At 42.3% G+C, this 23267-nt stretch overlaps 1 protein-coding gene across 1 annotated transcript; it reads right to left on the reverse strand.

The window, feature by feature from the left end:
- Positions 1–2673: 2673 nt before the first annotated feature.
- Positions 2674–22589, reverse strand: CREG2 (cellular repressor of E1A stimulated genes 2). The gene is made up of 4 exons (XM_038151341.1): positions 22160–22589; positions 19894–20063; positions 8087–8200; positions 2674–6333 (listed from the first exon to the last, which is right to left on the reverse strand). The coding sequence occupies exons 1-4, from the start codon at positions 22550–22552 to the stop codon at positions 6186–6188; spliced, it is 825 nt and encodes a 274-aa protein (XP_038007269.1). The 5' UTR covers positions 22553–22589; the 3' UTR covers positions 2674–6185.
- Between the last annotated feature and the right edge of the window lie 678 nt (positions 22590–23267).

Genomic DNA, 23267 nt, shown 5'->3' on the forward strand with positions numbered 1-23267 from the left:
CTGAGCCTCATTTTCTCCAGGCTAAACAAACCCAGCTCCCTCAGCTGCTTCTCACAGGACGTGTGCTCCGGCCCCTTCACTAGCTCCACTGCCCTTCTCTGCACCAATTCCAGCACCTCCATATCCTTGAACTGAGAGGCCCAGAACTGGACACAGCACTCGAGTTGTGGCCTCACCAGTGCTGAGTACAAGAGGAGAATTACTTCCCTAGCCCTGCTGGCCGCTCTATTTCTAATCCACGCCAGGGTGCCATTGCCCCCGCTCTGCCGGCGCTGTTTAAGGAGCACGGCTCAGCCCCGGCCTCCTGCACGCAACTGGTGCCCACGGGGATCAGCCTGAAGCGCCTCCTGCACGGAGCGGCCGCTGCCCCTGCCTGGCACCCGCCTTCCCCTGCCATCGAGCCCTCGGGGGCTGCTCGGCCTTGGACCCTGCCTGGCACCCGCCTTCCCCTGCCATCGAGCCCTCGGGGGCTGCTCGGCCTTGGACTCTGCCATGGGGGCCGGTCCCGAGTCCGGCACACCAGCCCCGGCAGTGACACACGCGTCAAGTTGGATGAGTCACCACCGCACCCTCCGGGGCACACCTCGCCCTCATTCGAGGGTGCAGCATGGCTTCCTGAGGAGTGGAGAGAGGCTGCAGCGCCAGAAGCAAGGACACAAGGGAACAAGAGGTGGCCGGAAGCCAGCACAGAACACAACGGTGCGCAGACATGCAGGGGAAAGGGAACGGAGCTACGCGCGGTCAGATGCACACGGTGCCTGTGCTGAGGGGAGCTCATTCCACAGCAATGAAAAATGGTGACAGGATCTGTACCGTGTCTGGAGGAAAAGGTATATAAGTACAATTAAGGTACCGAATAGACATGATCATTCTATGGACTTGTTTTCCGTTAAATAGACGTATTTGACATACACCTCTTCTTGAATAAACACAGAGTCTTCCCTATTTTTTTCATGGAACACATCTGTATCTTTTCCCAGCTTTTAAAATGAATCACTTGTTTCCACCAGCTAACAGCCTTTTTTGAATGGTTGTTTTCCTTCAGAAGACAACAGCTGTGTGTTCCTGCACTGTTACCTATGTGGTTGAACAACACTGTCAAACTTTGTTGATGTCCTTCCTAATCATGATTATATGTTGTGGGTGCTGACACAGGCAGGGCCTAATAGAGCCTGGAATAGTTTGTGCAGAAGATATCATTGGAAAAAGCCATGAGCTCAATGAACTGCCCTGTTCTGTGTCAGCATCAAGGCCAATATGTTCCCATTTCTGTTCCAGAGGCAGTGTTTCAACCAACAAACAAACAAATACCTTCAAACCCAAAGTATTCCTTGAACCTACTCTCTCGCATTCTCCCAAAATAAGACTTGTCAGTGTTAAGATCCTCTCCAAAGGCACTGAGCATAGTGACAAGAAGATTAAAGTAGCAAAATCAAGAAGACAAGACTGAGTAGATAAAAGTAACGTGGAAGGGGCTGTGGAAAGAAGATAGAAGAATCAGAGTTAATGCAAAAAAATAGGGAAAAGAGGATAAGGAAATGAGCATCTAGCAAAATGTCAGATGGGAGAGGGCATGTGGAGCAGAGAAAAGGCAGGTAAAAGGTGAGCTTTATTGAAGGATGACAAGCAACACAATTTGGAAGAAGCACAAATTCAGTACTTAGCAAAAAGAAGATTAAAAAATGAAAGTACTTCAGTGATTCCAAAAATGTTCAAATAAGTGTTTGGTTGGGTCTTTTAATTATTTTGTTCTGTTTTGATTTTTGTTTGGTTTTGTTAGTTTGGTTTTTTGTAAATAAATTAAAGACACTTGGTGTAGTCAGAATAGACATCACTCCAGAAATGGGATAAATGTAAAAACAGTAAGTAAAAAGGAAGAAACCAGCTGCAGGAAGTGTTCTCTTAAAAATACAGATTGCTGGAAATAAGAAGCTGGTGTTGACTGAGATTTGTGCAGGTTAGGTAACTGTGGTCACAGTTCTTACAGTAAATGCAGTCCAACCAGTGGGAAGACAAAGATTTAAAGTGTAAATAGGAAACACAGGCTGTTATTTGAGCCTAACAGAGGGTGCTATTCTATTCTATTCTATTCTATTCTATTCTATTCTATTCTATTCTATTCTATTCTATATTGGATATGAAGTGGGAATTTTAGTATGAGAGCTTGAATTTTGTTGAAAGGAGATGGTGTGGGAAAACAAGGTAAGAAGGTAAATTGTCAGACTTGGTTTAAGAAAATGCTTCAGAGGAAAGTGGAGAGAAGAGAACAAGCTGTAACAAGAACTTGTAAGATCTAGGCTGGCATGGGAAGAAATAGCACTGAGGAAACTTCCAAAACACTATTAATGCACACCAAAGAGATGAGTGCTCCGTTCCTACGTGCAGAAGAGTGAACTTTAAGAGTGACATTTAACTGCTACAGTGAAAGCAAAGAACACAATAAATGAGAAGATGAAGGAAGGACAAAAGGTGCTTGGCTAGACTTTTCTGCCAGAGAAAAGGCAAGCTGGAGTCTCAATTCCCACAAATATTTTGAGAGAAATTAACTTGGTCCAGGAAAACTCAGGGAGAAAAAACCAAAACAGATGTTCAGGTCAGACAGAAATTGTAATGATTGTTGGCACAATGTGGGTTACTCTGGCAAATGCTATACTGAAGAATATCCTTATACAGTTTCTGCTTTGAAATTTGTTTTATTTACATTTCTTCTTCATGACCATATTGTTAACAACTTCCAATATTTGTAGAAATCAAAGTACATTGCAAATTGCAATACACATCCAGAAATGAGACAGGTCGCATTTCAACCACTGAAGTGATGAAAATTTCATCAGAAACAGCATTCTTTGGTTAAATAAGAACAGCAGTTCAAAATAGCTGTGCCTAAATCCTGTACCTGCATTTCTTTTGCCCAAATTAGCAAGAAGTGAGAACCCAACTTTCAACTTCATTTTTCTTTTTTCAAGTATACAGAAATTACTAAATACATCTTTTAAACATTCCAATACCACAGGTAAAATTTTAATCATGTTGCACAGCCTTTTTTTGGGAAGCTACAGAAATAATGAAAATACAGAACACATGGAAATTACACATCAGCTAGTTGAAATGCTTAATAAATACATAAGAGCTTATCAAGACTTATGAAAATGCTTGTTTGATCCAATAATTAAAGCTCAATAAATAAATGGGATTTTTGGTATTGAATTGAACTGAAGCAAGATCAGACTCTACAGTCTTAAGGAAGTTTGGTTCTGTTGTGGTATTTCAGATAAAACTCAGTAAAAAGCTCCAATAAACATCACTTACCATGTCATTACTAATATTACTTGAGACATTTGTCTGTTTGAAGAAAAATGAGAACTAGCCTATAAATAATAATATAAAGCCCAAATAAGCAAATTACTGTCACCTCCCTTTTTTTTGGTCTGGAAAATTCCATTCAAAATCTGCAGGTCATTTTTTTGATGAATTTCTACAGACTTTCAAGGACTCACATGGTAGTTATTCCTTGGGTGAAGGAAGCATGAAATGAGAACAGATGATATAAGACAGCATTTCTTCATGAGACACCTTTTGTCACTTTACATGTCACCAGCATTTAATTTTTTAATGTTCTGTCAAGAGCCTCCCAGCAGGTCCATACAGAAAATCATCTTGATGAATGTGTCATTTTACAATACAGAAGCTACTCCAATTAATCTGTGTGTGCAGGAAGGCAGCCTGTAACAAGTAGTGTGTTGTAAATTCAAAACCTTTCTTAGTACACACTGACTTCTTAAACCATTACAGCTCTTCTGAACCATCTTGACACAACCCCTTACTGCTTCAAGGCTTGTTAATAAGGTAATGGATAGGACATAGGACCATGTCAATGTCGCCAGGGGATGTGAATATGAAATTGAGAGTACAGTAACAGTAGCACTTCTAAAATTCTTCCTCTCTTCTTCAGTTTGTTTAAACATTAAGATTGTATCTGGATTTGCTTAATCTGTGTATATTTAGGAGTGGGGGGCAGAATGGGGGTTTCAGGTTTCTCTGGGAATAGTAGTGAACTGGGATAAGGAAATATGCAATTATGCATTGCATAGGAAATACGCAATTATGCATTTCTCAGAAATGTTACACCTGTGAAATTATCTTACAAGGACTGGTATTCTTCCTGTTGAACTCAGTTTTAAAAACCCATTAATCCTAATGGACAAAGTCATCAAATCCATAGCGGGCAAAGATCCCCACGGCAAAATTATAGGAATAGAGGAGGATTTCACTTGATGGTAGTCTATAAATCTGTATAGGATGGGCCATCTTGCTTCAGTATTACACAATGCAAGATTCAGGGGCAAACTCAAATGTGAAAATGCAGCTCATCTGCCAAGAAAAAAAAAAAAGGAAGTAGATTCAGGCAGGACACTTCCTCCTTTTGTGTAATTACCTCTGCAAAAGATCTGCACGGCTAACAAAGTCTTTGGCAATGAGACAAAAATTAAAAAAAAAGCTTAGTGAATGTCTAAACAAAGTTTTCCCCCTTATTTGCCTTGGCTTCTTACAGAATATCAGGAATAGTAGTGATACCTGGGGGCTGGGACTCACCCTAGGGTCAAGTTGGGCACCCTGGAGCCCCTTGTAGTTACACCAGCATGGTGCCCAGCTGTTCTGGAAATGACTCTCTCTCTCTCTCCATGCCTGAGCCAAAATAAGCTCAGCTACACTTAATTGGCTTCCAGCTGATCATAGCTCATGCAGCTGCCTCTGAGCTCTGCCCAGGGATTAACCTGTACAAGCTCAGGCACTCACCCAGGCACCCAGGCTCCTCCCCAGCCCAGATGTGGTGCAGGCTGATGACCAGAGATCAAGTGCACTCCCCAGGATGCTGGAAGACCTTCCCCACAGGCACATAAACCCCATCCCAATGTGTCTCCTTCTTAATGTAATAGGGAGAGCAGCCATATAATTTTCAAACTGTGTGGTGACTTGGCGGGTTAGCCATGGGAATTTTCTTTCTGTGATACCCTTAAGAACTGCAGAATAAGTTTACCAGGAGGACATCTAGAGAAAGAGCTGACAGTGATTAAAATACCTTTGAACTCTTTTGGTATTACTACATGAGAAGCCTATAATGTGTTTGCAATGAAGTTTGCACTTTCCACACCAAGAAAAGCAGTTTTTCATGTCCTGAAATACTTAACATCTTTAGGCTTCTTTAAAAAATAAATGCATGAACAAGCGCTTTAAATCTTGGTGAAGGAAACAGAGTTAAGGAACAGGCTCCACCCCTCAGTGAGTTAGTGAGGGCTTACAAAAAATCAGTTGCAGAAGCCAGTTAAAAATAAAGCAGTGGCTGGAGCAGGGAGGCAAAAAAAAAAAAAAAAATGGGACTACAGGCTATTAAAAATACTTTTCCTGTCTCAACAGGAACAGGCTAGCTGAGAACATTTACTTAAATTCTTCTTAGGAGAATGTTTATACTTGTTTTGAGATAATCCTTGTGGGGCTGATTTGATTTTGGCTTTTAATGTGTTTAACCAGCTTTGTGTCACAGGCAAGTTATATGGAGCTGTGTTTTTTGAACTGATTGCATTTTCTCTGCTAAAGAGAGAAGTTTTACTCAATTTCCAAGTGAAACATCAAATTATCTAATTAGGGAAAAGCACATATAGAAAAGAGAAGTTAGCAAATGAGGACAGCTTTAGCAAATAATTTGTTTTAAAACTTAAATACCTAAATTTGCAGCTATTAAGTTTCTCTTAAAGTACTTACAAATCAAGGGAGACCAAGCAGCAGTAATACCTCCACAATGCATAGAGGGTTCTGAGTAGGCAATTTGCATTTTCTGCAATTCAGAACATTATATTTAGCACATAGTGTAGTTTCCCTGTGGGTGCACAGCAATAGAAGTCAAAACAAACAGATACAAAGCGTTTTAAAAACAGCATTTCAGATGACGCATTGCCTGCTTGAAATGACAAGTCTGTACATTGCAGGGTAGGGCTAATATCCACCTCTCCTTTATAATTTGAAAGTCTGTGTTGATTTATTTTCATTCTGCTCCATGTGAGACAGGGCTATTTTGGAGCCTTTTGGGAGAAGAAGAAAAACATCACTCTAAAGAAACCATCTACCATGAAATTTTAAAAGTGTTTGGAAAGGAAACTCAGGAGATTTTTATCTCAAAGCCCATTCAATCATCCTTTATTTGGAACTGCTTTTAAATACTCTTCTACTGCAATGGGAGAAACTTCTCCATACCAGCTTTGAAGCCAGATGTGTTCAATGTTCATTTTCATGAAGAACCACTCATAGCTACGAGGCCACTTTCTTACCACTGGGTGCCTGGAAGGACAAAGAAAAGCAAAAAAAAATATTAGAAGATGTGCCAAAGCATAGACATCATCTGCTTTTTTCTTCAGCCTGGTGTGCTCAGGCAGAGTGAAACCTGAGATATGAGAACACCACCATTCATCTTTTTGGCCCTTACGATCTTCTCACCCCAGTCTGGGAGAACTGCAACACAGGCAGCCAGCAATCACACCTTCCCCCACTGCAGAATCTATCTATCTCTAAAGATAGATGTTGTTTGGTCTCTGAGTAAGTGAAAAATAGTTAGAGAAGACTCTTTGAATGTATGTCAGGGTTGTGCTTGTATCTGTTTAAAGGAAACAGCATCCTGAAAATCCTACATCTTTGGTAGCACTGGTAGTGGTACAGAGGGAGGGCTAATAAAACTGGGTAGAGCATTGTCTCTGCAAGCTGTCACCTCCGACAGCCTTCTTATCCCATATTTTTGTCTCATTTCTCTTGTCTCCCTTACAGCTAGGTCAGACAGATTCTCCATGACTGGGTGCAGATGGCTGCTCCCCAAGCCCCAGCAAGTGTAGCTGTGGGAAGTTCAGCAGCAATCCACAGAGATGGATTGCTGGATACCACATTTAAAGTCAGCGTTCACAGGAACATGGGTGGGAAGTGGTGCAAGTCTGGGCAGGGTTGGCTCACTGCCCTCTGCTCCTGCAGAGGACCCTGTAGCAGAGGTGCTTGGTTTGGCAACCTCTTGGTTTCCCGCTCATTGGGAGAATGGTGTTTCCTACCATTTTCTGAGTTGTTCCTTTGAGCACCTATGATTTTGGGGTTGGTAAGTGGCATCAGATGCTGCTGGCACTGGATGTGCCCCAGCAGCCCTCACTTTATCATTATCATTCTGACTCTTGCACCCTGACAGCAGAGCATCCTCTGCTGAGGTGCTGGTGGACTCTGGATCAGATGGAAATCTAATTCCTGAGAAGTTTGTAAAGAAGGCTTGTGTGTCAATATGGCTCCATATGTTTATGGTTCCATTTTTGCTATTGGTGGCACACAGTGATAGCGTCCCACCCTGACCCCATCCTGCAGGTCAGAAGGAATACCATCTCTGGGCTGTTTTGGATCCAAGCTTATCCCAGTTTCCCAGCAGTATTTGATTGACCAGGCAAGGTGCACCTGGAGGACAATCCCTGGCAGCCCGTGTGGGAGGTGTGTGCCCCAGCTAAGGTTTAGGCTTTTCACACCTGATTCTGGAAACCCACTGAAGGGCATGGGGGCATACCCTGTGTGTTTGCTACACATCTGGGTTGTGCTTGCATCTGTTCAAAGGAGACTGTTCAGTCAGTGGCTTTGAAGCAGCTGGGATGTTAGGAGATGTAATTAAACTTGTAAGCTCCACCCTGAAAATGTCTGTAAGGCAGCAGACATCTGCTCTGTCTCTGAGTCCACTTACCTGTCATAAGGTGGGGTAGAATCATTCAAGATAACAAATACACCATGGAATTATGGAATCTCTCCTTAGAACCAGGTAACATATCTTCATAATCCCCAGATTATAAACTGTGTGCCTCACCAGAGTCCAACAGTAACTAATTTCATTTCCATATTTCATTTTATCAAGAGTTAAAAGGTCTGTCATTCCAAGCCACACAGAAGCCAGCCTGCTTCATGGCCCCAAAGCAAAGGTCAGCCTTGTTGTTTCTCAGATTTTCAGTACCAAACAGCCACATTTGTGTATTTGTCTCAAACCCATGGGTTGCACTCTTCTACGTGCCTGTTAGATACAGACCTGGAAAACATTGCTTGCTTGGCAAATTCTACTTCCTCTGGAGGCACCGTGACCATCTGTCCTGTGAGAGTCAGCCTGGCGCACCTTGGATCCTCTGGATCAATTACATTTTTTCTGTGCACAAAGAAAATTGCTCATGAGTAATTGCTTGCTCACTTTCTTAAGGGTTTTGGAGAAGTGTGGACTCCTGCTCACATATAAAAAGCTCTGTCAAGCCTTATGGCTTTTCTCTATTCCCAGCTATACTGTTTGGTGGAGGAGGGAAGTCTGGAAGGAACACTCGACTGACACATAGCTCTGCTGTAGATAGTTGATTAATCTTAATTTATGCTCACAAAAATTGGATTAGTATTTACTGGATTGTAAAAAAATGTGAAAATATCAATATTCCCAGACAGTTGTACAGGATTTTGAGAAGAAGTAGTGAGATGGTTAGTGCCTATGCCTACAGAAAAGAGTATGAACATGTGTATCTGTATGTAAAACATAAGGTCTTTTCATTGTGCTTATCCTAAAAAATCAATCCTTGCTCATTTTTTACCCATTTTTCAAGTGCTTTACACCAAATAGAAAAGTTCTCCAATTGCCTTCAGACCAAGCCAGGGAAGGTACTTGTTACTTTTTGGCTCTTTGTATATAGTAATAATAAATAACTCCCATTAGTAACTGCTGTGCAATTGCTGACTCTGACATATACAATACAAGGATATAAATCATAAGTAAATCTACCAATTGCAGAAAATAATAGTGTATGAAATGACTGCAAAGGCTTAGTCCTGGCAAATACTGAGCAGCCCAAAGTCCTGTTGCCAGCAGTTTGAGACTACTTAGTGTCTCAGGGAACAGTGTTCCCATGTCAGCCCAAGAAACTACATTAGGAAAAGAAAGCTGCATTTCTTCTTCGTTGTGTTTTAATCACAGTAAATTACATCTCACCCATGAACAATTTTACTTAAAGATCTTGGCTTGAGCCCTTTAGCCTTAACTGTGTGCAATCTGCAATGGCTTCATTTTTGGTTATATTTCTCAATGTGTGTCTAGTGTATGCAGGAAACATATGGGCATCCTTCTACAGCTAATTTAACACCTGCAGATTCTCCACAGATGGTTATGAGAGACTGTGTAGCTCACTAGATAAAAGAGCTGCTTTTCTAATGAGGGTCATGAACAGAGATATGTAAGGAAGTACAGGAGGCTGATTGATACTTGACTATGTCCAGTAAACACTTGCCACTGTCTGCAGCCTGACCTCCAAAGTGCCATTTGCAGTCACATCATCTCAGGGACACTATTTCAGTGTCCTGTTCAGTCTGGAGCAGCAGTTGTCTGAAGGGGATGTTCTGTTTAACAACTTTTGGACAAATTCCACTTGTATTTGTTTTCCTCTCCCATGCTTACTGATGGGAAGGGTCAAGGCCAAAGATCAGGCTCAAATTTTTGTCCACATCAACTTATAATGGTCTAATTTTCTCTAGTAAAATATTTTAAGTTATAAAAGTGGTGTTCTGAGTACCCAAAAATCTGCATTCCCTGCCCAGGCACATGGGTTTATTTCTATCAGTGTGTATGCAGAGTACAAACTTGTCTAAATGATCGCCTTGGTACACCATAGATCCTCAGCTCTGACTCCTAGTGCCTGCTGAAGATGTCACTTCATGTCTGGGTTCCAGTGGCCTGAAAGTGCTCTGTCCCTAGGGAACACAGCTCCATGCCCCAGCAACACCTATAGCTCCTGGGATTCCCTAAGGAACACAGCTCCATGCCTCAGGGACACCTGTAGCTCCTGGGATCTCTTTTGTGTGGGCTTTGGGTGTTGTGTGGCTGCCCAGCATCCATGGCCCCGTGAGATGCTCACCCACCAAAACACAAATAAATAAAGGCAAATACAGTGAATACAGTTGAAGAGAAAGGAGCCAATCCCACATGCAGAGGGTGTCAGCTGAGGGTCTGCGTGTCCAGCAGCCAGGGCAGTGCACATTCACACTCTTGCAACTGTTGGCCCTGGATGGTGAAGTGTTTAAGTCCATTTGAAGCAATCTCCTGATGTATTGTTTATGCTTAATGTATCTTTTATGCTTAATTTTAATACTGTATCCAAAGCCCTCTGCATATGTTTATATAGTCAGTATATATTTAACATTTCTATTGATGAAGGAAAGGGACTTCTTGCATGCAGAAATTCAGTTCAGAAAATTGCTTCAAAACAACTGTGCATTTGAATATATGATATAATTTCTTCCACAGCCAAACAATATCATAAAACAACTGAAGAGCCAGGAAAAGCAGGAATATTTGCAAGTGTCTTTCTTGCACACAGCTCCTAGGTAGTATGTGATTAATTATTTTAAGAGAGGATTTTGAAAGAGATTGTTATTAAAAGATGTCTGTGTTTCAGAGAGCAGATTGAGGTGATAGATTTTGGATGTGATCAGGAGCAGTGAGAAGTTTTGGTCTGACCTTCTCAGATTACAATTATTTGTGGTTTTGTGCAAGTCTATGTTTATTCTGAAAGCATAGTATTTGATTTTGAGTAGGCAATAGAGCTGATGTAGCTGTGGTTAAGCAGTGAACCCTGCCTGCTTTTGCTGAGAAAGTTTTGCCTAGTAGGACTAGTGTCTGATGTGACTCTTCCACAATTGACAAGAAAAGCTGCTCTCCACATATTTGGCTGACAACAAAGCCCATGCACTGTCCATCCATAGCTTGAATAGGTTTTTTTATGTTTTAATTTTTTCTCCCCTGGTTTCTTCTGTTTACAGTTTTCTGTACATTCTCCTGAAGCAGGGTGCTACACTGATTGACACACATAATACTGTCTTCCCAGTAAAAATTATTCAAACTGAATTTTGCATATTGGAATAATATTCTGGAAGGTCAGTTTGTTTTTCTGGGAAAAGACTCAAACAAAGTATTTGTTGAGATTGTGTTAGGTGAAGTTTTGGAAGAGCTGAACAGGGCAATGATACATCTGAGTTCAGCACACTGTTATTACTTTCTTGGTTTTGCTTTCAGGCCTGCCTCTTATCATAGGTTTTTTGTTTCAGATTAGGAACCTTGTATTCTAATCTGACATTTGCATTTAGTATTTTCTTTTTCAAAGGAACCCTTCATATTCTGAAGTTAATCTGCTTCTGCATTTTTTTTTTGGCATAGTATTTCCCTAATGATGTTGGATTACTTTTATACTTCTTAAACCATCAAAACCCACTAAACTTACAGCTATTACCATTTCTAAATGTTGTGAATGGGTCTTGAGTTTTCAGTGTTGTTGCCAGTGCAACTAATACAAATGCAGGATTTGCTTCCTTGGAGCAAGGTGATATAGTCAGGGGTTTGTGTCATATTTTATTAAAGATAATAAAGGGATATTTACTAAAACATTCCTCACTTGCATCTGTAAAGGTCTAGTCATGCATTCACTAGACGTTTCTTGCCTCTGTATAAATACATATTCAGGTCTCAGTTCCTGAGTTCCTCTCATCTTTGCTGGCATAAGAACAAGTAGATGCAGAGGAGCAGCTTTATGCAATGTTTGTGTGCTCCTGACTGGGTGTGAGGGGGAGGAAGAGTCAGGGGTAGAGATGGTGACACTGTTGCTCTGTTGAGGAAACCCGAGGGTTTCTCAGGTGGTTTGTCTTTACCAGAATCAAGCCCTCTGTCTCCATAGAGAGGACTTCATGAATGCCATAGTAAAATATGAACTGAGGGGAAGAGAAAGCAGGTACCTGTGAAAGAAAACCAAGCAATAGGGAACACATTCTCTTTTCATGCTTATTTCAAATACATATGCTTTGTTGCAGAAAATTAGGAAGGCCAGATTAAAATGAAAGAACATTCAGTTTATGCATTTTGTAAGAAAACAGTGCATTAAGAGATGTCATCTTAATTATTCATCTGATCTGTGAAGACAGAAGAATTGATTGTTCCTGTTCTTCTGCTTACAGTGAGCAAAGTAGGTATGCAGAGTTTGACCCAGTCCAGGCAGTTTTCTTCCAAGTGTGTGAGATGGTATCACCTACAAAGGTGCCAGCTTTACTGAGCTTAAGGAGAGGCCTGCATCCAAGTAAAAAAGTATTTCCCAACAGAAATGCAATGCTGCAAAACACACTGCTAATGACCATGTCCCACTTATTTTACTATGTAACACTTCCGCAGTTTCTGGGTGCTGGTTCAAGAGTGTTCAGAGTGAAGAGTGCCACCTACTCATTAAATTGTTTACTACACTAGCCATGTCTTGGAGTTTAATTAGAAGGTTTTTATACAGCAACTATCCAAGTCCAGGTGTTATGAACCTACACTTCAAGCTGCTGTGGTTATATTGGCACATAAGATGATGATGTTGGGACTTGGTTAGGATTCCCTTTCACAGCCAAGATCTCTGCTTTGACTGATGATGGTCTGTGTCCTGGTTTCTGACCAAAGCATCCCTGAGGATTATCTTCATTCTCAGCCTCTGCAATCCATTAGTGAGGTGACCCTGATCTACCACAAATCAACAGGAAAGCAAATTAAGAGTTTGGAAGGCACTTGGGAAGGAACTGGTAGGAGAAAGGCAGGAGGGTTCAGTACTGTTCCAGTCTGGGTGTGGAAGCAGGGGTCTATGCAGAGGAATCCCTCTCTTTTTCTTCCCCAGACTCCTTTTCCCACAAAGGAGCTGACATCCTTCTCCCTGAGGAAACAAGACCTTCTGTCCTCCCTGGGAGGATACACATATGTCCCCTGAATACAATTCTCACTGCCATGTGAGAAATCACTGCTCTTATCCCTCTATTTCTTCAGAGTTGAAGAGAAAAGAAGTTGGGAAAGAGCTTTCTCCTGTTGCAGAAAAGAAGAGACAGAGAGCCAAGAAGAAAGCCCCAGAGAACAGTTTCCCTACATTTTTTTCTACTTTAAAGCACACAGCTCATGAGTGGCATAAGGGCAATGACTGCTTCCACACATTCTAAGCTCTCCTATAATAGTAGCAGTTGTGAAAACCCATGTAATTAGGAGATGGGGATTGGCAGCTGACACAGTTCATCCCTGTCACCTCCCATGGATGCAAGGTAGGTAGGTGACTCTGTCACACCCTCCACAGGGCTCCTCTTCACATAGCCTCAAACTGGGCACAAGGTGAAAAGGCAGAGTTATTTTTTACTATATAAAATGCACCATAGGATTTTTGTCTTCTAAAATCTACAGAAAGGAAGGGATGGAATGCTCTGTCCTTAGAGAATTACTGTAAAGTGCATATAATTTTGATTCATAAATGTGATTAATTTTGAAAAATAAGTTACTCTTCTCGTTCATTTTATTTGTTCACCACTAACTACCAGAGTCTCTGAAGCAGAAAGAGTGTATTGGGTGCTGCTAATCTGTATGGCATGAACGTCAAACAAAATCTCCACTGAAAGCAATTTCATAATCTGAAAAGCTGTTGCTGGCCTTCAACCGGATATGGCTAGGCAGATCTGCCCTGCTCTGATTTTCACAAGAATTTCTTTATCAGACAGGTTTGGGCACCAGCAAAGTTAGTTAGAACATCTTTGCTTTTGGAAGAGGTCTTCTGTTCTGAATCTGAAGTCAAGCCAGGGAGCTAAAGTGTATTGGTCCAGTGGCTATTCTATTCATCTAAGTGAGCCTGTGCTCCTAGTATATGTGTTTTAATATGTTAATGTGTTTAATATGTTAATGTTAATAATAGCTAATGTGCTTTAAATAATTTCACTCTTTCTAGAAGATAATCCTTCGTAAAATGTTTTAACTACAATGTGTTACGTGAAGCCAGTCTGTTTGCCTCTCTCCGTTGACAATAACCATGCATTTCTTCAGCTGAACTCTGTGTTTCAGACAGGAAGCTTTTATATAGTTTAACCATAGACAATTCATGCAGAAAAAAAAGAATCGCAGCATCAACTATTTCTGTAAACAGAGTCAGAGAAACACTATTTCACTAGAAAAGGGATTTTAGGAAGTTGGTTATTTAAGAATACAGGAAAAATAGTAATTTAGAGCTGTATTGTGTGCATTGGGTCATGATGATAGTAGGTTTCATGTTTGACTTTCTAATTTGGTACCTTCATTTTTAATTTTTTTTAAAATACAGATTTTTTTAAGTACAGATTTTTCAGGAACAACTACTGACATAATTATTTGTATATGACTAAAAAGGGCCAATATAAATACAGAACTAGAAATATATCTGTGCCACAGAATCAGGAGGTGGATCTCAAAAAGCGATGGATGTCTGAATTCAGCCTTTGTCTTCTGCATGCGTAATTTCTCATTGTGTGGAGGTACAGTACCAGATTTCTTTGTTACATTAATCTCATATTAACAATGGTGACTCTACAAACCCAGCTGTAGTTATATGTTGAGTGGCCATATGACATCTCAAAGGTTGTGCCTTCCACCCACGGCAGCCTTATTGTCCCTCAGGATTGCCCAGGGAATGAAGCTGGATGTTTGTGCGTGCTGCCGATCCACAACACAGCAGGAACCCAGACCCACAAAATTCCTCTTCTCTTCCCATGGCTTGGTGGCTCAGCACTTCCTGCCAACATTTTCCATGCAGCATTTAGGAAACCTACAGTGTCAGCTTATGTCCACTGAAGACATCTGCCTGATCATGCCAATCTGCTAGCTCAAGCACCAGATGAGTATGGTGGGTAAAATGGCTCTGATGGATATCATGAATCAGGAGGGGAATCTGAATTAATGAAAATCACTCATGGTCTGCAGTGAGGATTTGAAACACCATCCTCAACTAATAGCAGGAAAAAACCAAAGGTGGACTGACTCCAAAGCTCGCTGCTCTTCCCTTGTATGAAAACCAGTTCATGGCAGCCATGTGACTGCTCCTTCTCTAAGAAAGCTGCAGTGTGTCCCTGTGAATGTGCTGAACCTGATGTCAAGGAGGTGACACACGTTTAAAATTAATTGCCTGTTTTCCAGACTGCAGCTGTAATGAGGCAGACTCAGGAGCTTACTTGGAAAGAGGAATCCTCTGAGCAGCCTGTGTGTTGTGAAATGTGTTTAGAACAATAGCTGCTCTATTCTTTAATGTCGGGCTTGGTCTTGCTGCCTCTGAAAGCTGCAAGAATGGAACTCAATCTTTTCAGCTTGCCAGTGGCATAGACATACCAGTCTATTTATAGCCCTGAACCATTTAATTTTTCTTTCCTCTATTATCCATTTATCAGCCTTCAGATGCAATGCTGTGTAGTTACTAACAAATGCTGTCTCTATCCTGGCCATCAGAGCCTTCTCAGAGAGGGGCAGCCCGTCTCCCTCTGGGAAATGGTACTCTCTAGGTCAGAGATGAGGAGTCCAAACTGTAGCTGCAATACTAAAATGTCTTGCTATTAGTGCCTAGTCAGATGCATTGCAGCTCTCTTTCTTTCAGTATTAAATGTTATTTTTCTTATTAGTTTAGGGTTTTCAAATTTTCTCTCCAGCTGATTAAATATTGAGGTTGGAGCACCATAAAGGCCAGTCTGTATTCCTCACATCCTTGAAAGAGAAAATATTCATTGTCAAGGTTTGGAACTTGAGTCTGTTCTGAAAGAAAACAAATGAAATTTGCTACTAAATAAATTTAATATCAAATTGGTGTACACAAGTCACTTGAAACTCATTAGGTACACGAAGACATTGAAATGTCAGCTATGTTTTCTTTCTAAAGGCCAGAGATTTCTTTTGCATGCAATAGGTCAGAAGCATTTTTCAGGAGAGTGCCAAATACTCCCAGGAGCATTGGCTACAGGCACCGATCAGCTTTCACATTTATTTTGATTCTTGCAACTCAGAGTAGATTAATAATGGAATTCTAATGAAGTTCCACATGAAAACAAGCTACAAATGCATTGCCAGCATGCAAGGACATGAACTTTCTCACACAGAATATTGCTCATTTAGCTATTTTACATCATTATTTTGAAACCAAAAAAATTAATGATGCACTTGAAGAGAATGTCTCACAAGAATGACACTTTCCTTTGCAAAGAAAACCTCATAGATTCCATTTTAATGCTAGCAGGACCCGAGGTCTCACAGAGCAAAATGTCTTGCCTCTCATATAGTGCTAGTAAAGAAAACTTTGGCTGTACCAAACTTGAGCCATCACATAAAGCTCTGCACTGAGGATGCTGTGTGCTGTTTGCATGGCACAGCCCGTCTATCTCAGCTGGTCAAGTGCACCCTGAAGCTGGGGACAGCCACCCCAAGCACTGGCAGTAGGGCCTGGACACCGTGCTGTTTTCTTCAGTGTCGCGCTGCCCACAGAGGCCCTTTGCGTGGGGTAACAGTGGGGTGGTGTGCTGGGCTGCACGTTCAGATGGTGCTGCTTTCAAATGCTCATGGTTTCCTAGTTTAAAACATACATTAATTTCTGACCCTGGTTACAGGGGAAGGGAAGAGAAGAAAGGTAAAGTCCATTGCCTATACCCTTCCTTGCTGAGAGACAGCCTTAAAACTTGCTCACATTTTTGTACCATCAAAACCAAAAATTGTAGCTCAAGTAAAGACACAGCTTTTCATTGTCTGTATTGCTTGTCCTTTGCACTAATGCAAACCAACATCTGTTCCAGATGAGAACTTCAGAAATAATGAAAAAGAAACTGAAGGTAAAAACAAAATAAATAATGCATAGAACACTGATCAAACTCTGAACCTGTGTACTCAATTCAATAGTAAGCTCAATATTTGAGTATGGTTACCTGCTAAAGTGAGAATATTCTATTTTCCACCACCTCCTCTTTTCCTTTCCCCTCTCCTTTCCTCTTCCCTGGCTCTTGAGGAGCTGATTCAACTTACTAAAACAGTAGAAATCTCATCCAGAAAAAAAAACAACAACAACAACAACAACAACAACAAAAAAAAAAAAAAAAAAAAAACCAAACAAACAAAAAAAAAACAAACCAAGAGGTTTCCGCTGGGTTACTGAGCAAAAATAGGCCCACCATATGGTCAGCTGGAGGGTGGGGGTGGGATTCCAAGGCCAGGAGCAATATTGGCCACAGGATGAAAAGAAGAAGGATCAGCAGAAAAACTTATTCTTGCTGTCAGGATAATTTTCTTCACATTTATGTTTCAGCTCAGGCTAAGGCAAAGCCCAGAAGTGATGGGGGAAAGGGTAGCACATGACTGGTGGAGGGGAGGGAGAGTAGGGATGTGGCAAATGATAATTAGTTTGGACTAAGCTGTTTTGGAAATCCAGGTTTAGCTTCTTGGCCCAGAGAGCTCTTCTCACCAGAGAGCACAGTCTCAGGCTGCAGAGGGTACTGGAGAGTCAGGTGACAGAATTCAGGTTTCCCTGGCTGCAGAACAAGCAGCAGCAAATATCTGGCATACTGATCAAAAGAGTAGGGATTTGAGAATTAATAGTGATGTAATAAAAAGACATCGAATAAATATCCTCAAAGGTTTGTGGTGTATATGGATTTCATATTTCTGTAAATCATGCAGCATTTCTCTTTTGTTGTGAATTGGCACTTCCCAAACAGGTAAATAGGGCAATGATGTTGCTAAGCCATAAGAGGCAAAGACTTTCAAGAGTGGCTGTTTAAAGTCAGGGATCAAAGGCCACACTTAAGTGCCTAAGTGGGCGTGTGGTTTTCTGAGTGCTCAACATTTCCACATCATCAATGGAAGCTGCTCCGAGTCTTGGGCCTCTGAAAATAGGGCATTGAGTAGTAGGACATAGGACTTAAAATACATTTTTAAGCACTTGGTCTGGATAGGAAGTTTACTATTAGACTGAATGAAAAAGCTCAGAAAGCAGGAATAAATGAATGCAGTGAAAGAACGGATATATTTATTTTCTAAATTATTAATCCAAAATATTTAATGAAAATATTTGAGCAATAAACAGAACCATTCCAGTGTTAACTTCACTAATTCACTGACCTCTTCAAGCATTCAAGACTGAATTACCTTAATGAATGTTGGTGGTAGATGTTTCCTATTAGGTATTTGCCATTGCAAGAGGAAGCCATGATTTCTATTCCTTGTGAATAGGATGTCAGCCTGAAATTACTTGTACTGCTTTGGACTAAGAAAATTTTCATTTTTCCACCATATAACTCTCTAGAAAACAATATATTCTGAAGACAAATACAGGTAAGTTTAACAGTAATGTTGTACATTTACCATTCCCTGCTTTTCCCAGGGTTCTTCTCAGCTAGCAGGCTTGAGAGGTGGGATGATACTAAAGGCAATCCTCAGCTGGGGAAATCTAGTCTTAAGATAAAACCTCTCCTTCCCCAAAGAGGACCTTAAGTTGGAATAAAAAGTGTTAGTGCCATTTCTTTCTGAAGGAGTCTGTTCTTACCAGTTCTCTCTCTCGCTCTCCTTGGAACGTCAGCTAAGACCTGCTTTGGTAACAGAGTTCTGTCTGACACAATTTCGGTGTCATGTACCTCGTCACGTAAAGAGGCCTTTGTAAGTAACACTTCACACAAGGCTGACCCAGCCAAGTTTGCCACATGACTGACTGTAAACAAACATATGGTAGAGATATGTCTTTTTCAAGGAGAGAAGAATGGAGGGGGAAATTGAATCATCTTTGAGGTTACATCCATGCATTTTACACATGTAAAGCTTTGGGGATCTGAAGTTATTCATTATATGCAAAGAATGGAATGGAGCTGCTGGAGCAAGTCCAGAGGAGGCCATGAAGATGATTGTAGGGTTGGAGCACCTCTCCTACAAAGACAGGCTGAGCAGTTGGGGTTGTTCAGCCTGGAGAAGGCTTCAGGGAGACCTTAAAAGCAAACTTCCAGTACCTAAAGGGAGCCTGCAAGGAAGCTGGGGAGGGATTTCTCACAAGGGCATGTAGTGACAGGACAATGGGATAATGGATTTGAACTAAAAGAGAGTAGGTTTTGATTAGATGCTAGGAAATAATTCTTTGCTGGGGGAGTGATGAGACCCTGGAACAGGTTGTCCAGAGAAGCTGTGGATGCTCCATCCTGGGAAGTGCTCAAGGCCAGGCTGGATGCAGCTTTGAGCAACCTGGTATAGTGGAAAGTGTCCCTGTCTGTGGCAGGAGGTTGGATTTAGAATCACAGAATGGTTTGTGTTGGAAGAAACCTTAAGGGCCATCTAAGATTCTATCACATGATTAAGAAGAAGTCAACTCACTGCTGTCTCTGGAGAGAAGCACTGGGGATTGGTTGTAGATAGGTAAACCTCAGATGTGGATTTCTCTATTTGGGGGGTCATTTACTGACTGTTTGTGATATATAAGGTGTAAAAAAATTGCAAAGATATCACATTCCATCATATTCTCTGAAGAGGTGGAAATCAGATGGAGTATCACGGGCCTGAACATATAACTTGTGAACTGGGAGCCTGAGGTCCTCCTACAGAACCCAGAGAGCTGGAGGCCTGTCAAGGCATTTAGCAGGGCCTCCAGAGTTTTCAGCAGAGCAAGGAGGTGAATTGGATAGCCTCTAAAACTCTATGGATTTTATTGGCTAGATAACTATAGACTGTTATAGGATCTTGAACACCTATATTTTATGTAGGCACGTCCAAGAAGATATTAAAATTTAGGTATGTTAATGTTCAAGCTGAAAGCCACTCCAGCTGTTGATGTTCCAATATACTTCAGTGACACCTCTGCTTTTCTCTACTGTGCTTTACCAAGGGAATTTACTGGGGGAAAAAAAAAACAACAAAAACAAACCAAAAAACCAACATAGGAAGGAGCATGTAGCTGACTGTGAGTTAAAAATAAATGCAGGACATTGAAGGTGGGGAGCCAGCATTCTGCTCAGAGGTCTCTGTTCTCACTGAAGGCAGTAGGAGGCGGATAAAACTGTTACCTGCAGAAATTTCCATCTGCCTCTGGAAGGGTCAGAGAAGCCATGGGATTCTTCAGAAGATCTGTCACAGTGTCGTCCTTTGGAGTCACATAAAAGTAAGGGATTCCAGTGCTGTTATTGATGGGACCATCGCTGAGAAGTAAACAGTTCCCATAGGGCATACCTTGGATCTGCAAAATCCAAATAAGCAACAGGTTACCTCTTTGCACATAGGTGGTTTTCAAGGTGGGGTATTCCCTCAAGGGCTCTAGCAGAGAGGACAGCCAGCCCCATTGCTCCCACTTTCTGCTATCATCATGAGACAGCATTTTTTTTCTAAATTAGATCTATCATGCTTCTATGAAAACAGATCTCTCTTCTATTTCTTCTCTCTAGTCCTGTCCATGACACTATAGAGAACATTTTCTCTTACACTAAGCTTAAAGGAACTATCAAACTAAAAATGTTTAGAGTGCATAAATATCTTTTTTTGCTGCCATTAATGGCAGGAAATGTTTACTCTAAACCACTGGTGGTACCTTTCCTTAAACCCAAAAGGATATAGAGCCTAATTTAGCCTTGATTCAGCCTGCTTTTTACTCTAATAGTACCTCCTCTTTTGGTTTTGACTTGCAGTGTGATTGCATCGGTTTGCAAAAACAAGAAAGCATTTGAGTTACAATTGTGTTTGAAGACAAACTGGACATCAGCTCAGCTTCCTGGGCAGGAACATCAGATTCCTGATGGGGGCCGTGTCTCAACTACCGAGCCAGCCAAAGTAACATCTCCTCTCATGGCAGAGAAGGGACACTAAGGAACCAAGTTTTCAAAAATATTTTCTCCCATACACTGCCCTGTGTACACGCAGTGGTTATAATGCATGCAGAAATGTCCTTGCCCAGTAGTGACACTCATTAATGTGCTTCAGAATGACATATACTCCTACTATGCTTTTCATCCCATTATAAATAGCAATCACAGATATTCAATTAATTACTCCTTTTTTTCATGTCTTCAGATCTTTTTTCCTCATGGTCTATTAAATGTTAAACAGTAAAATTATCTGTCAATACATTAAATCGTTTACAACAAAATCAAATTAAATATGAATAGTTAATAAGAAGACCCTGGATGATGTTGTTACCTGGGTAGCATGCGTTCTGATTTTTAATGTTTATATGCCTTTAAAATTTTAATGTTTATAGTGCTTATAAATGGTCTTTGTTGGCTTCCCTCAGGAATAATGCTTTAATCATATTACATAACTTAGAAAATACAAATCCTTGTTTATTATTAAGAGTTACAATTTAAAAAAAAAAGCTCTCAGTAATATTGCAGGATGTGTTCCCATTGCTTAAAATAGTCTGTCATGCAAGGTTAATGTTACTCTGCATTCTCAAAAATAATTGTGATCACAGGCAGCATAGTTCAGCATTCAAAGCAGCAAACACCATCCTCCAAATTTTAAATTTTATTATGAGTCAGATTTTTCTGTATTACTTCTGTGTTCTGTCTGGAGGCAGATAACTGCAGACGATATTATGGCTGGAATTCCACTGAGGGTTTCTGGCGAGAGCACAAACCAAGAGTTACAATCATATGGTTTAATAGGATTTCCAAAAGCTGATGTAGAATTACAGGTCTCTTCTGTCTACATACAAATTAATTTAGCAGTATCTTTTTTTCAATCTGTTACTTTGTATTTCACAATAACATTAACTGCCACTCACTCAGCCAAGCTTCCTGAAGACTTACGTGCTTCTAAATTTAATTCAAAATCATAAGCTAATTAATCTGTGAATACTTTCAACAGAAAGTTGTGTCTTTTAAATTTTTTTTATTTCTCTTTTTTCTCCCTTTTGTCTGAGTGACACTGAATGCTGTGTCTCATCCTAACGTTTCACTTTAAAAAAGGAAATATTTTAAAGCTGGAAAAAAGAATGACCCCAACAGCAGACCAGCTATTTTGTTTATTGTTCCTGAAAGAGAAATCGTCCTTTAAGCTGGTATAGCTGGACGGACGGGCAGATTTTGTGGTAGCCCAGCAGGCTCTCCTCCTCCTCCTCATCCTCCTGAAACAGCCCCTTTCCAAACCCTGCGGTGCAGCTCTGCCTCCTGGCTTTGAGATTTTGCTTTTTTAGGTGTCTCTCCGGTGCGGTTTTTAGCGCGCATCCTGCCTCCCCGAGCTCCGAGCGCGGTTTCTCCCGCGGCGTTTGCGCTGCTCCGTGCGCGGCGCGGGCGCTCGTCCGGCGGCTGACGCGTGCCGCGGGCGCCGTGGCCACCGTACCTTTCCTCGGGCGGCCCGCGTCGCCACGAAGCCCCAGGTGTTGTGTCGGGCGAGGAAGCGGGCGGTCCCGGCGCGTCCCGGCGCCCCGCCGCCCTCCCGCCGGTAGGAGAACATCCTGGAGGGGGCGGCCCCCTGCCCCGGCCGCCGCGCCGCCGGCCCCGGGCCCAGCGCCGCATCCTCGCGGTACGCCGAGGCCGGGTAGCTCTGCTTCCAGAGGCCGCCCGCCTCCTCCAGCAGCGCGGGCAGCGCCTCCTCGGTGGAGGAGCTGTGCAGCTCGTCCGCCGCCGCCTCGGGCAGCGGCCACGACACGGAGCTGACCACCACGTACCCCGCCGCGCCGCCGCACAGCAGCGCCGGCAGCAGCCAGCACGGCCACGGCCGCCGCGCCGACATCTTCTGCGGCAGCGCCCGCGCCGCGCCCGCCGCGCCCGCCGCGCCCTCCCGCGGCCGCCGCCCGCCCGCCCGCCCGCCCGCGGCGCCTCCTCCCCGGCGGCTCCCGGTGGCCCCGCAGCCGCGGCACGCCTCGCTGCCCTGCCCCCAGCCCGGGGCCGTGCCGGGCGAGCCGCTCTGGGGCCCCTCGCGGTTCGCAGCCCACGCGGAGCTCCGTGCGGGGTAACCCTGCCTTTGCGGGGCTCCTGGCACACTGCTAGAGCCCCCGGTTCAGCTGCGCGGTCCAGCGGGTATCTCACGTATTAAGTTCTCTACACGCACCGCAAAACCAAAAAGATGGAGCTGTCCGGGCAGAGGCGGTGCGACATCTCCGTTTATCAAAGAAGAGACTATCCACGAGGGAGAGTATCCTTGTGAACACTCCCGTTGCAGGGAAAGCTTCGTTTGGGCACTGGGGTCAAGTCACAGCAAGACCCCAAGTCCGAGGTGGCAGGCAGCATTAGCTTGGTGCTTGCAAGGATGCGTTTTTGATATGCAAATTCAGGGAGCTGCTATTAAACGTTTTCCAGGCGAGGTTTCAATTAAGCAAAGATTTGCATGTATATTAGTTTATATCAATAGCCCAATTTAATAAAGGCACATGTGCTTACAGTTCCTTTCTTGGCAGTAGATCTCTTCAATATGGCAATGAAAAGCTGTAATTCTTTAAAACATATGC

The sequence above is a fragment of the Motacilla alba genome, chromosome 1 (genome assembly GCF_015832195.1).
Source record: "Motacilla alba alba isolate MOTALB_02 chromosome 1, Motacilla_alba_V1.0_pri, whole genome shotgun sequence".
NCBI classification, from domain to species: Eukaryota; Metazoa; Chordata; class Aves; order Passeriformes; family Motacillidae; genus Motacilla; species Motacilla alba.

What these genes read in the sequence shown, in the direction of transcription:
- CREG2 (XM_038151341.1), bottom strand. Translation starts at nt 22,552, where the DNA reads ATGTCGGCGCGGCGGCCGTGGCCGTGCTGGCTGCTGCCGGCGCTGCTG. An exon ending in CGCGGGCCGCCCGAGGAAAG is followed by an intron (nt 20,064 to 22,159) that starts GTACGGTGGCCA and finishes TGGATTTTGCAG; the next exon opens with ATCCAAGGTATGCCCTATGG. An exon ending in GCAGATGGAAATTTCTGCAG is followed by an intron (nt 8,201 to 19,893) that starts GTAACAGTTTTA and finishes CTTTGTGCACAG; the next exon opens with AAAAAATGTAATTGATCCAG.